Source organism: Bombina bombina, chromosome 3 (assembly GCF_027579735.1).
Source record: "Bombina bombina isolate aBomBom1 chromosome 3, aBomBom1.pri, whole genome shotgun sequence".
Lineage (NCBI taxonomy): Eukaryota > Metazoa > Chordata > Amphibia > Anura > Bombinatoridae > Bombina > Bombina bombina.
The window spans coordinates 293,919,821-293,933,563 of NC_069501.1; the positions used below are offsets into that span (position 1 = coordinate 293,919,821).

Consider the following 13,743-nt stretch of genomic DNA (forward strand, 5'->3'; position numbering starts at 1 on the left):
CCTAAACTCAATGCTTGAGTCCAATAACATAGCACCTACATCATACTGAAGAGCCCCAACGAGAGCGAAACAATCTGCCTATAGTGAAAAAACACGTTAAATTTGTAGTATTACAATATATCATTCCCCTGCAAGACACCACTCTTGTTGTACTGTGTTTGTATGTTAGCAGAACTACTATAAAATAATGCTTCCATATATCATACAATCTGAGATTGTGCCTGATTTCCAAGTGCCCTTGACATATTAAAAGGGTTCCTACCTAAAACTATTAAATGGTCAGATGTGCTGCACATATCTGCAATAAATATGTTTGTATATTTATATATGAGGACACAAAGAATATCTGTTAATGATAGCAGCAACTGGATCACCTGAAAACCCCTAGCAGTTATGTCCATGTTTATTTCAGTGCAGGCCTCCATTTTCCAAGTTGCCTACTTGCCTCATTTGTCAGTGCCATAATGGTCTAGCTATCTGTAATATGACCTTTACTCTAATAAACAGACAAGCCTCCTTAAGAAAATGTAACCCACACTGCATAAATGTAAACTTCTAAATCCTCACATTTTCATATATGACGTAAAAAAACAAGCTCATCATACTGTAACACTCATAGTAAAGAAGGCTTATTTACAGTATACTGAGAACTTGAAAAACAGCCCTATTAATACTTAGAAATCAGCTATTTAGATATTTTAAATTGCACTTTTGGTATGAATATTTGCACATATCTTGTAAATTTTTTATGCCTTGATAAAAAATATAATGTTCTAATTCTTGAGAGCATTTATTGTTAAATGTTTGCAGTACACTACAGGTTACATACTATGGGACCTACTAAAAGGCATATGAAACCCATTTTTGTTCTTTCAGGATTCAGATATAAATAGAACATATTCTGCTATGCACAAAACATTAGATTATGAAAGATGCAATATTATCTTCTTATGTTACGCTTTTAAATAACCGTGATTGTGTTTGTGCGACTTTTGGGTGTTAGGTATTTTTTGAAGTTTTTCAGCTCAATTGAAGTCTATGGGGGAATGCGATTTTGCATTCGCAACTTTTCAAATTCTATTTTTTACAGTGACGTTAAGAACATGAAAGAGCAAACTTTTTACTTTCAACTTATAAGGTAAATCTACGAGAGCAAAAATTACTTATAGCAGTTTTAACATGAGTGCAACCTACTGCTCCACTCATAATCTAGCCCATAGCTGGTATTTGCATGTAGGGTTGCCAGCTGTGTTTCATAAAAATACCGGATGACCTATAGGTGATTGGATACGGGACATAGCTGGTTTCACACAATGTCTCCACAAAAGCTCAACCTTAGGCCCCACCTTTGATCCCACCACATATATTTTTCACAATTAAGCAGTCATTTTATCCCCTAGGTTGCCAGTAACACATGTACAGAGCAGTGATGTGACCCCCTTGGCTGCTAGAGGTACACAGCCAGCAATGATTGAACAACCCCTTGGTTGCCTGTAACACATAATAGAAAATGCAGTGTAACTTTTTTATGAGCCATATTTCTAATGCTTATATGGACATTATACACTAGATTTTTCTTTGCATAAATGTTTTGTAGCCTATACAGCTTTTTTAATTAATTTAAAAAAAGGATAGTTTTGCTTATTTTTAAATAACATTGTGCTGATTTTCAGACTCCTAAGGGTGCCGGCGAAGCAGCAGCAGCCAGGGCAATACTTAAATACATTTTTGAAACAGCTATAGCTTTTATTAGAAGCATTACACATGTATATTACAAAAATGTTTATTCAAAACTGAAAAGCATCCACGTGGATTCCAATTTAGGCTGGAATATCCCTTTAATGTGTGTTATGTTCTTGCCACTTGTTAAAGTGAAGATCAATTTAGATGAATCGGTGCCCAGTTTTTAATAATCCTGTTAAAAACAAGGGCACTTTAATTCATCAAAATTGACATTTCACTTGTTTTCTTCAAATACTTACCTTTTAATCCTGACAGCCGCTGCAGTGCTTCCTCCGCCTGTCACAAGCCCTCTTCGCGGGTCCAAAATAACGAATCCGGCTTCCTCCAATCACGGTGTTGCCTCAGGCGAAGGTTCCCCCGGGGGAAGCCGTGATTGGAGGAAGATGGATTCCTCATTTTTGACATATGAAGAGGCTTCCGACAGCCGGGGGAATCTCTAGAGTGGCTGTGAAGATTAGTGAAGGTAAGTATTTGACGAAAACGAGTGACATGTTTTTTTTTTTGACAAATATAAAGATAACAAAAACTGCACCATCAGATGTTACATAGGGAGTTCGTCAAACGAAAAAGACAAAATGCATATAATTATAAGGCAGATGTGAGGTTGTTAGAGGAGAAGAAGAATAGATAGCTCTACTCACGTGAGGGGAGACAAGATATAGGATGATGCCAAAAAAAGGGTCTCTTTTATGTGGGTGATTTAGAGAGGAAACGTATCAAGTAGTTATATCTACTGTTAGTGATGTTTAATTGGTTGTATCCGAGGGTGAATGGTATGAGGAGAGACGGAATACTTGCTGGGGGGATAGTAAAGAAAAAGGGGAAGGATGAGAGGAGAGAGATCTAAGCAGGAGGTTTGGGGTTTGTGTCCCTGTTTAGGAATTTCGAGAGCCAAGGGAACCAGATCTCATGGAAGGCATCAACCCTATCCAGAAATCTATAAGAGTACTGTTCCATTTGTCCAATATAGTGCACAGTGGAGATTACTTGAGAGAGAGGGGGTGGTCTCTCTTCTTTCCAAGCTCTTGCGAGAGCAAGTTTTGTGGCCATGAGGACGTATATTATAAGGGCTTCATTGGATGGAGTAAGATTGGGCATCTGCATATGCAAGAGGGATACTTCTGGGGTAAAGGGAGGAGTAAGTCCGATTGATTGGAGGAGTGCATATACTTTCCTCCATAACGGCTGACATGTCAATTTTGATTAATTAAAGTGCCCTTGTTTTTATTAGGATTATTAAATGGTCAATTTTAGAAATCTATTCTAATTTTTGTTTAATAGCCATAAATGTATGTGCCACCCAATATTGAACAGCGTCGTGTTCTTGCTAAATAAAACAAGTCCACTTGCAGCACATTGTTATTTCTAGTGATATACTGTATGTTAGAATGGTCAGTTATCCAGGGCAATATACTATAGAGCAGACTGCGAAACAAAAGTACAAATAAATCATGTCATATGGGTTTGTGAGCCAGTGTAAATGCGATTTAATCGTATGGGGCCTTTAAAAAGATGCACAATGGATTTGCTCTTAAAGCATGTTTGTCTCTTTAATAAAGCCGCTCTTGGGACACATAACTTAGCTTGACATTTTGTTTTATTGTTATGGGCAAGGTAGGAACGATTTAACCCACTGTTTGCCAAAGACTGCAGCACATTTTCGTTACTTACATTGTGCTTTGAATTTTAGGAAGCACGGGTGTTAAACTGTGGTCCCTCCCCATTCACCGCCTCCCATATTATCCCGGCGAATTATCCCTCCTCCTGCCAACCACTGATAGATTGTTATACAGAGTGCAGTACGTGTCTCTCGTATAGCACTACCGTAAGTCCTGATGATGGAGGCCCAGGCTCGGTGTATGTTTTGGTGCTTTGCTTTATCGCTCTGCCTGCTACTGCAGATATCGTCTGTGACAGTCCAGGCCTCAGAGGATAAGGAACAGCATCAGTCTCGGACCAGCCGATCTAGCCAAGACGGGGAATGCCACTTCTACGCGGGTGGGCAGGTTTACCCAGGCGAGGCCACCCGAGTACCCGTGTCCGACCATTCCCTGCACCTTAGCAAGGCTAAAAGTAGGTGACCCAAAGTTTAGCTATTACCCCCGAGCGCACAGCCTCTGGTAGCGCTTTGCTGTGTTGTCCTTTTCTCATTGGTGCAAATGCTGCCTTTCAAGTTCACATGCAAGATCGCATCTGCTTGTACCTCCACATGTGCTGCTGTGTCTATGTACTTGAATGGGAGTAAAAACTGGAAAATATGTAAAAATCTAGGATTTTATTTACTTCCTCTTTTTTTCAGAAGTGATTGTGATTTCTTAGACTGCTGCGTTAATTCTTTGGACACATAATGCTGAGTCGTAAAGACTGCAAAATAATAGCCAAATTAAGCCAACTTTTTTATTTTTATTTTTTAAATGCACCTCTATTTAAATAAATATTTGTTAATTTTAATATCTTGCAATACTTATATGAAAGTGTGAAGGCTAAGACGGGATAGGCAAACTTAGACAAAAGGATTTAGAGGGCCCCTCTCCATTGAAAGATAACCAGCTAAACTGTAGTTGAAGACACTAAGTGAGAAGTCTGCAAAAATGACCTCCTATACTATGTAAACATATTTTACCACGTTGTCATTTTTAGTTAGGTTGTAAAAGACTGACCTGCATTTATTTCCCCACCATTTTGTTATGGTTGTTAATCATCTCACCTGTGAGTTTCTGTGCATTTGCTTTTGTCTCCACACTTGCACAGTTTGCTAATGAGTTTATTTGCAGTCCTATTTTTTTTCTCTTTCTTTCATTATTCAGGTGGAGCATACATTTTTAAGCAACTTTCTATTGTACAACTATTGTACATTTTTCTTCATTCTTTTGGTATCTTTATTTGAAAAGGCAAGGATGTAAGCTTAGGAGCCAGACAATTTTTGGGTCAGCACTGAATAGTGCTTGCTGATTGGCTATATTTAGCCACCAATTAGCAAGTGCTACCCAGGTGCTGAACCAAAAATGGTCCGGCTCCTAAGCTTACATTCTTGCTTATCAAATAAAGATACCAAGAGAATGAAGAAAAACATTAAAAGGAGTAAATTAGAAAGTTGCTTAAAATTTTATGCACTATCTGAATCGTGGGGATAACATGTGGGTTTAGTGTCCCATTAGTACCCTATGGCTCATGCATAGGTTAGTTATGTATATGGTAACTACAACTAAAATGTGGTAGAATTTGAGATGGCAGCTAGAAATTACACTGAACTAGCACAAAACAATAGTCTTTAAAAGAGACACGATAGTCAAACTTTCATGGTTCACACAAAGGATGCAATTATCATATTTACTTTTTCCTTTTGTTATCCTTTGTGTAAAAACATACCTAGGTAGGCTCGTAAGTAGCAATGCATGGTAGATGCACATATGTCTCTTTTGATTGTCTCTCCAGATGTGTTCAACTAGGTCCCAGTAGGGCATAGCTGCTCTAGAGGTGACTTTAATTATGTGTTTAACCCACATTTTTAGAATGTTATGTCCATTCAATTATAAAATGGCTGTATATAACTTCTAAATGTAAAATTCAAAATGTGAGCTTATAAATTAAAAGTTAAAAAAAAATGTTGAACACTTCTATCTATGTAGTATGTGAATGTGTGCACGTATTGCAGGCTCCAATGCATATGAATGCACACATACCACAGCATAGGGATTACATTTTAGAGTATAATTTCCATGCTTTATTCGTTTTCCTAAATTTATTTTTCAGTATCCCTTATTTTTTTTTTTTTTTTTGCATTAACTTTTTTCAGTTTGTAGAGGTGTGTGTGTGTCCCCTAAAGATTTCTTTTGATTATGGATGTTTGCTTAGCTTGGGATCTAGTTTTTTTCTCACTAATGACACGTAAGGCAAGGCACGTTTGACCTGGCTGTGTATTCTTGCACCTGCTACAAAATGTATCTACGTTTCCTTTTTTCAATATTTATTTTTGCTTTATTTTTGTTAGGCTTGGCTTATTAACCTCTTTAGTGCCAAACCATTTCACACCACTGTGCTATAGTTGTTTAGTTTGCACAAATACCATAATATAAGAAAATGTGCAAAAAAATTTCTATGGTATACATGGTTAAAAGTAGTAGGATTAATTATTTCCTAAATAATTTAAACACAAATTTTAAAGTCCCCCATTTTAGTGTTGGTTGACTTTCCGAAACCCCCCATATCCAGGATATTATACCTGTATTGTTCAATAAAGATAAAACTTATTTCTGGCTCTTTGTACCATCTTGCAATTTATGCAGAAAATGAGTAGGTATAAAATATCTTTCTTTACAAATACAAGACTTTTTTTTTGTTTTTCTTGTTATCCTTTGTTAAAGAGAATATATAGGTAGGATGAACAGCCTTTGCACTTCTTGGAGCTAACTGATGATTGGTGGTTGCACATATATGCGTCTTGTCTTTGACTTATTCCTATTCTATCAGTGAGCTCTGCACCTTTTGTATCTTCCTGTTTGTGTGCTTGTCACTTAGGAGTATTTGCAATCTCTAAATCATGGCCCACAAGTAAATAGTGACGGTACCACAGAATAAAATCCCTTTTATTCAAGGGACATACCCCATAGTAAAATGCAGCAATGTTTCTGACCTACATGGATGGCCCTTAGCTGTGTAGGTTAGAAACATTGCTGCATTTTATTATTGGGCTTGTCAATTAGATAAAATATATTTCTTGTCATTGGCACTCCTATTTTAATGTCCTAATTGTATGAGTTGGGTACCCTTCCTTGTTTGTTTTTTCCATGCTAACTTTATATATTTCTTAATTAAAGGGACAGGAAATCCCAGAAATGTAACTCATGATTTGGATACAACGTGCAATTTTCAAATTGTACTTTTTATGATCAAATATCATTCATGCTTCATTCTCTTATTGTTTTCTGAAGGAACCAAATTGCTCTACTGGCAGCTAGCTGAAAACATCTAGTTAGCCAATCACAAGAGACAAATGTATGCAGGCACCAATCACCCGCTAGTTCCCACTAGTAGGCTATGTGTGTGTTCATTTTCAACAATGGATACCAAGAGAACAAAGCACATTTGAAAATAGAAGCAGTTTTTAAAAATGTCTTACAATTAAATGCTCAATCTGATTCTTGCAAGTTTAATTTTGACTTTGATATCTCTTTTTTTTTTATACTGAAAACTTTTTTCTTGTTATAGTTTCAAAGACTGCCCCATACTTTGAAGGAACAGCTGTGATAAACGGCGAATTCAAAGAACTCAAGTTAACTGATTACAAAGGAAAATACTTGGTGTTTTTCTTTTATCCTTTGGACTTGTAAGTACATATAATTTTTTTTTTTTTAAATTACTCAGTTCCTGTTTTTTTTTCATAAAGCTCTATATGTGATTCATGGCAATACAGAAATACATTATTTGGCCAAAAATATGTGGACACCCTTACTAACTCTTGAGTTCAGGTGTTTAAGCCATAATCCTTTCTCACAGGTGCATAAAATCCAGCACATAGCCATTAAATCTCAATAGACATATGTGGGCAGTACAATGCATCATTCTGAAGAGCACAGTGACTTTAAGGATGCCATCTTTGCCACAGGACAGTTTCTGAAATTTCTGCCCTACGAGACCTGCCCCGGTTAACTATCTGCTGCTATTGTGAAGTGGAAGCATCTTGGAGCCCGACCATGAAGTGGTAGACTACACAAACTTACAGAGCGAGGATGAAAGGTCATCTTAATGCTACAGGATACAAATACATTTTATTTAATTGTTTGGGGAAGGACTTTTCCTGTCCCAGAATGACTGTGCACAAACAAGGTCCAACAGGCAATGGTTTGAGTTTACATGGAGGAACTTGAGTGGCCTGCACAGAGCCCTGACCTCAACCCCACTGAACATCTTTGGGATTTCTTGTGATTTCTTGGCCAACATTAGTGCCTTTACCTCACAAATGCTCTCTTGGATAAATGGGCACAGAAACACTCCAAAATCTTGGTCAAAGCATCTCTATATTAATGCCCGTGGATTTGTAATGGGATCTCCAACAAGATCATATAGTTTTGATCTTCAAGTGTCCACATACTTTTGAAAATATACTGTATATCAGGGCTTGCCGTATCTTCCCTCCCCCCCCCCCAAAAAAAAAAAATCTAGTTGTGTGACATGTCCCTCTCCAATCAATATATGTAGTATGGGGTTGTCCTTCTCAGCCAGTGATCAATATGTCTAAAAATATGAGTTAGACATTCCTATTGTATGTATCTTCAGTTAAAGGGACATTAAAAGTGCAAAAAAGAAAATGCTCTGTATTTCGGCATTTTATTATTACTTTTATGGTTTCTGACTTGCTCCAAAACATATTGCATATATGGAAATATCATATTATTATGTTTTTGTTTTGTGTGTTCACAATGACATTTACTGGTGATATTTAGCAAAACATGAAACTGCTGTTCACAACTACATTGTCATGCTATGCTTTTATCTCCTGCCTACACCACACTTCAGCCATTTTATATATTTAATGTTGCCAGAGGCTGAAGCTTCACCTCTTCATGCTGGGCAACGTCATTTTGGAGCAATTATCTTCATCACACTATGGCAGTACACCATAAATATTGTCTGCACCATATCTGACACAAAGCAACTCCTACTGAGAGGGAATATTCATCCATTTCATTTTAAACTTTTATAGATTACCCTATATGGTAACTTTACTTTATCACATTTTTGTTCTTATGCTTCTTATTGTCCAGTAATGACTGGAGTGTCGCTTTATGTAGTATACATTCACTAATCACTAGACACAGCTTTATTAAAGTTATTTACCCTCATAATGTAGTGAATTATTATTTTTCTGCACTGCTTCTTATAGAACATTTAGGCAGTAAACAAAGGATCACTGTTACAGCAGCACAAAGCTCCTCGTGTAGCAGCATTTAGTATTGTTTAGCTTAGCTTGGTAGCGTCTTATGGAGACCAAGAGCTACCTCCAGTGATAATGATATATCAAACATTCACAATAAACATTGTAATCCTTACCTGTCTCTTTAAGCTCACTAACTAGACTCTGTTCTTAGACTATGGCCGCCCGCAGACTGCCTCTTGAGTTCCCTTGAATGGCCAGAGGGATATAGCAAATATATTCAACTCTATGAGGATGTAGATAGTGAAGAGGACTGGTCATACTTTCTGGCGTGTACCTGTGAGCTGCGACTAGAAAAATAAAGAATATGCTTCCCCGTAATGTATTCTCCCCCCCCCCCCGCACCAGATCACCCCTTCTGGGCTGGTGTAGAAAATGCAGATTACTTGAACTTTCCCGCCACATACGTATGACTCACATTAAAATTCCCTGTGGTGTTTATTTCCTGATGCTCTTGCACCTTACCTCTCCTTTTGAAAACCTGGAGTTCTGGCACTTGTAGTTCTTCACTGCTGTATACAGAGGCTTTCCCTGTGCCGCGCCCCCCCCCGGTCCAGTCCACCCCTACTTCTCATGACCCACTACCTGTGGATTAAAGAACCCTGCGCTCTATTATTCATGAGGGCTGTTTTATATATTTTATATATAATTTATGTAACTTTTTAAGAAACAGAAATGTAAAGCTTTGTTTCATGCACATCAACACAGAGAAGAAAATACAGCTGTCTAACAGCCAGCAACATCATTACTATGAGAATGCACACCCATTATGTCACGGGACGCTTTAAGATGGCAGCACCCATCTCGGCATCTGGCCCCTTTTAAGGAGTTAAAACAGGACAATGGCTTTGAAGGTAGATGTGGGCACAGGGGGGATAACAATATCATGGTGACTAGTAACTATTCCATTGTAGTTGTGCTCAGCAGTTTAATGTGCTTTCAAGTGGATCAACTTTGTTGTGTGTGTTATCTACTGGTTATTGTTGTGAATTGGATCAAAAAACAGATTTTCAACGTAAAAAAGAGAAGCTGTGTTGGTGAATACTTATGGTGCTCATGCTTGATTGACAGGCACATTTTTCCTAATCCTTTTATGGAAATTAAAAGGTTATAAAGCACAAAATTTGTATTTCATGATTTAGACAGAACATTCAATTTTCACTTTGGCTTCATTCTCTTGGAATCCTCTGAAGGAGCAGCAATGCACTGGGAGCTAGCTGAAGGTGAGCCAATGGCAAGAGGCATATATGTGCAGCCACTAATTAGCAGCTAGCTCCCAGTAGTGCACAGGTTTTCCTGAGCCTACCTAGGTATGCTTTTTCAACAAAGTGTACCAAGAAAACAAAGCAAATTAGATAATAAAAGTAAATTGTCAAATTGCATGCCCTATATGAATCTTGAAATAAATTTAATTTGGGTTTTAAGTCTCTTAAATTTAAATGAATCCATGTTCTTTTATTTCAAGTATTTTAAAATGTTACTGAAACCTATTCAAGAATCGGCAACATATGCTTAATCAAAATGGTAAAGGGTGGTTAAATACAGAATTTTTTATTTGAATTAGAAACTGTACTTCTAATTTTTTTTTTTCCCCTACCCATTTTTAGCACATTTGTATGTCCGACGGAAATAATTGCTTTTGGCGACCGGATTGAAGAATTTAGATCTATAAACACTGAAGTTGTAGCCTGCTCTGTGGATTCACAGTTTACACATCTGGCATGGTATGTATTGTATTTTTAGCTTCGTATTTTCCAGCACATCAAATTGTAATTTTTTTTTTAATTTTTTTTTTTATTGACCTGTATTATTCCTCCCAGCCCCTGTGCATATATATGGACTTATAAATGCTGGTATATAAATGGATCAGGTAAAAACCTAAATTGAAACTGATACTCTCTCTCTCTATCCCATTGTAGATATTTACATTAAAAATAAATGACGACAAATTATCTTAAATTAAAGATTGTCTGTGTCACTGTTTATAAATTATATAGTTTATTTTAAATAGTGCATTTTTTTCTCTTGTAGAAACTTTTATTTGTATCTAATTGTTACATTTTTTATTTAGATGTTGGTTAGAACATAACCAGTATAATTTTATTTATTTTGTAAAGGATAAATACACCCCGAAAACAAGGAGGGCTTGGACCAATGAAAATTCCTTTACTATCTGATTTGACACATCAAATTTCAAAAGATTATGGTGTATATTTAGAGGATCAAGGCCACACTCTCAGGTCTGAGAATATATTATTCATTTGCTGCTTTTGTTGTGTGTTTTTTTGTTTGTTTGTTTTATTTGTCTCTATTTATTAATTTGCCTTGGTTTGTACCATACATTTTTAGATGGCTAAGCAATGTAGTTGCTTGACACCTATTGGTTTTTGTTCAGTGTGTGTGTGTGTGTGTGTGTGTATATGTATGTACAGTGGATATAAAAAGTCTACACACCCCTGTTAAAATGTCAGGTTTCTGTGATGTAAAAAAATGAGACAAAGATAAATAATTTCAGAACTTTTTCCACCTTTCATGTGACCTATAAACTGTACAACTCAATTGAAAAACAAACTGAAATCTTTTAGGTAAAGGGAAATAAAAATAAAATAATATGGTTGCATAAGTGTGAACACCCTTTTATAACTGGGGATGTAGCTGTGTTCAGAATTAAGCAATCACATTCAAGATCATGTTAAATAGGAGTCAGTACACACCTATCATCATTAAGTGCCTCTGATTAACCCCAAATAAAGTTCAGCTGTTCTAGTAGGTCTTTCCTGACATTTTGTTAGTCGCATCCTACAGCAAAAGCCAAGGTCCGCAGAGAGCTTCTAAAGCATCAGAGGGATCTCATTGTTAAAAGGTATCAGTCAGCACACAGGGGGGCGGAGCGTGCGGGCGTGCTAAATGGTCGCACTTTGTTAGAGCTCCTGAAACGGCGGCGGTGGAGCTTCCTCACAGATGAGTACTTACAGCCAGGAGAGATCTGATTTCTACCGTGGCATGAGGGTGAAGCACACAGGGACCTCCGGATTGATTTTCTGAGCCGTGATTACGGCAGAACAGCTGTTTGGGCTCCCGACCCGTAAAGGAGGCCGCATCTGAAGCCTGCTCATGCGTTCTGGAGACGAACGCTGGAAGAAGCCTTTCCTCAGAGGACTGCAGGATTATCATGGTGACAGGGTAAGCAGCGCCACGTTGGGATAATGGAGTGCAAAAACTAATGAATAACAGCATAATGCCAAATACCAAAATGCTTTAAAGTTATTGAAGGCCCAAAAAACGCCCCCAGCTTCCAACAAAGAGATAATTTAATGCACTCCAGGGGCAAGAGGTGTTGTATACACTAGCTACCATAAAGACTATATTTTGACTTAATGCCATATAGCGAGATATACTTCAATCCCAGTGGCATCTAAAAGATAGACTTGCAACATTATACATCAGGAAAGTTCAATTATATTGTAAAGAGCAAAGGCCTGTATCTGTTTTGTCAGCATGGCGGTACGCAGAAACGCCAAGAACGATAAGACACTAAAGACCACTTTGATTTCTGGAACAGTGAATACCTTCTTTAAAAGCTCAGATCACAAAAAGAAAAAACCTGAGATATCTCAAGCTTGCAGTGAGGAGGAGGATTTATCTGACAATCCGGATACAGTTCAATCAGCAGCATCCCCCCCTCACACTCAGCACCATAGTGAAGATGGCCCAGTCACACTTAAAGTTATGGAGGCCCTCATTAACCAGGTTAAATCCTGTATTAAAACAGAATGTGCTGCTCTAAAGAAAGATATAAATGATCTAGGGTGTAGAGTCGAATCCCTTGAGGATCATAATGAAGAGATCACTAGAGATGTTTCTGAGATGTCACGCACTATAGAAAGTCAGCAGCAGCAGATTTCGGACCTAGAGAATAAAATAGACGATATTGAAAATAGAACAAGGAGAAACAATCTTCGGATTCGAGGAATCCCTGAATCTGTGAAAAATGAAGATATATCTGAACACCTACAAAATCTTTTCCAGTCTCTAGCCATCTCTAACCAGAGAGTGATTGATGTTATACCTATCGAGAGGGCACACAGGTCTCTTAGGCCTAAACCAAATGATAATCAGCCCCCAAGGGATATAATAGTGTGCTTTTCGAGCTACAGGGATAGAGAGAAGATATTTCAAATGGCAAGATCACAACCTACATTTTCTTTTCAAGGCGCGAAAATTCAAATTTTTCAAGATTTGTCGACCAGAACGCTGTTATTGATAAAAGAATTTGCACTTTTCACTGCCCATCTGCGCTCACTAAAAATCCCTTATAGGTGGGGATTCCCAATATCACTACAAATAATCAAGAATGGCAAAAGATTTGAATGCACCTCCACAGAGGATATTAATGATTTCTGCCAACTTTTGGATATACCGGCTCCTGAGGCTGCAGCCCCTGGACCCTCCAAAGCTTCAACTCCTTTGCCAAGGCCACAGCGGAGACTTTGGTCTGAAGTCATTGGTAAACAACAGCGTAAGAAGATTTGCACAGCTACTACAGCTCAGATGGACTCTGCTGTAGCTGTCACTACGTGACCCGATACCCAAGAGTTTGTGAGTATATGGCCGTACACACACCCTACAGGGTGATACCTTGTTCTATTTCACTTTGACTTTTTACGAAACTGACTATGCATAACCTCGCACCACAACCTATTCTGAGCGCGCTTATGCTGTTTGAACTTATTGAGACTTTTGACTTGCAAAAATCAAGTTATTTCCCACAAAAGCTTACAAATGTTGGCTTATTCTCATGTCACAATGGTTTGATATACAATGCTCAATGTTCTATTGTTTTATTGCTTGTATGTCATGCATAAGGTTTGATGTTTCACTGTTCAAATTATGTTTGGTTTTTTCTTTTTATTGTCTTTGGTCTCGAACATGCACTTGATAATACCAGGTCTGTTGGGGCAGCTCCACCGGGCCGTACCTTCCCCCATTTCCCTCTCTTTCTCAGCTTCTCACTAGCTGTCTGTTCCCCCTACCTCTTTTCCCTCGTACCCCCAGCCCCCGCTGGC

General features: G+C 37.8%; 1 protein-coding gene across 1 annotated transcript in view; it reads left to right on the forward strand.

The window, feature by feature from the left end:
* Positions 1–3,478: 3,478 nt before the first annotated feature.
* Positions 3,479–13,743, forward strand: part of PRDX4 (peroxiredoxin 4) — a 62,617-nt gene continuing 52,352 nt past the window's right edge. The window contains exons 1-4 of the mRNA XM_053706369.1: positions 3,479–3,816; positions 6,952–7,069; positions 10,285–10,401; positions 10,795–10,917. Of these exons, the coding sequence (XP_053562344.1) occupies positions 3,579–3,816; positions 6,952–7,069; positions 10,285–10,401; positions 10,795–10,917 (596 nt within the window). The 5' untranslated portion in view covers positions 3,479–3,578. The remainder of the gene's footprint in view (positions 3,817–6,951; positions 7,070–10,284; positions 10,402–10,794; positions 10,918–13,743) is intronic.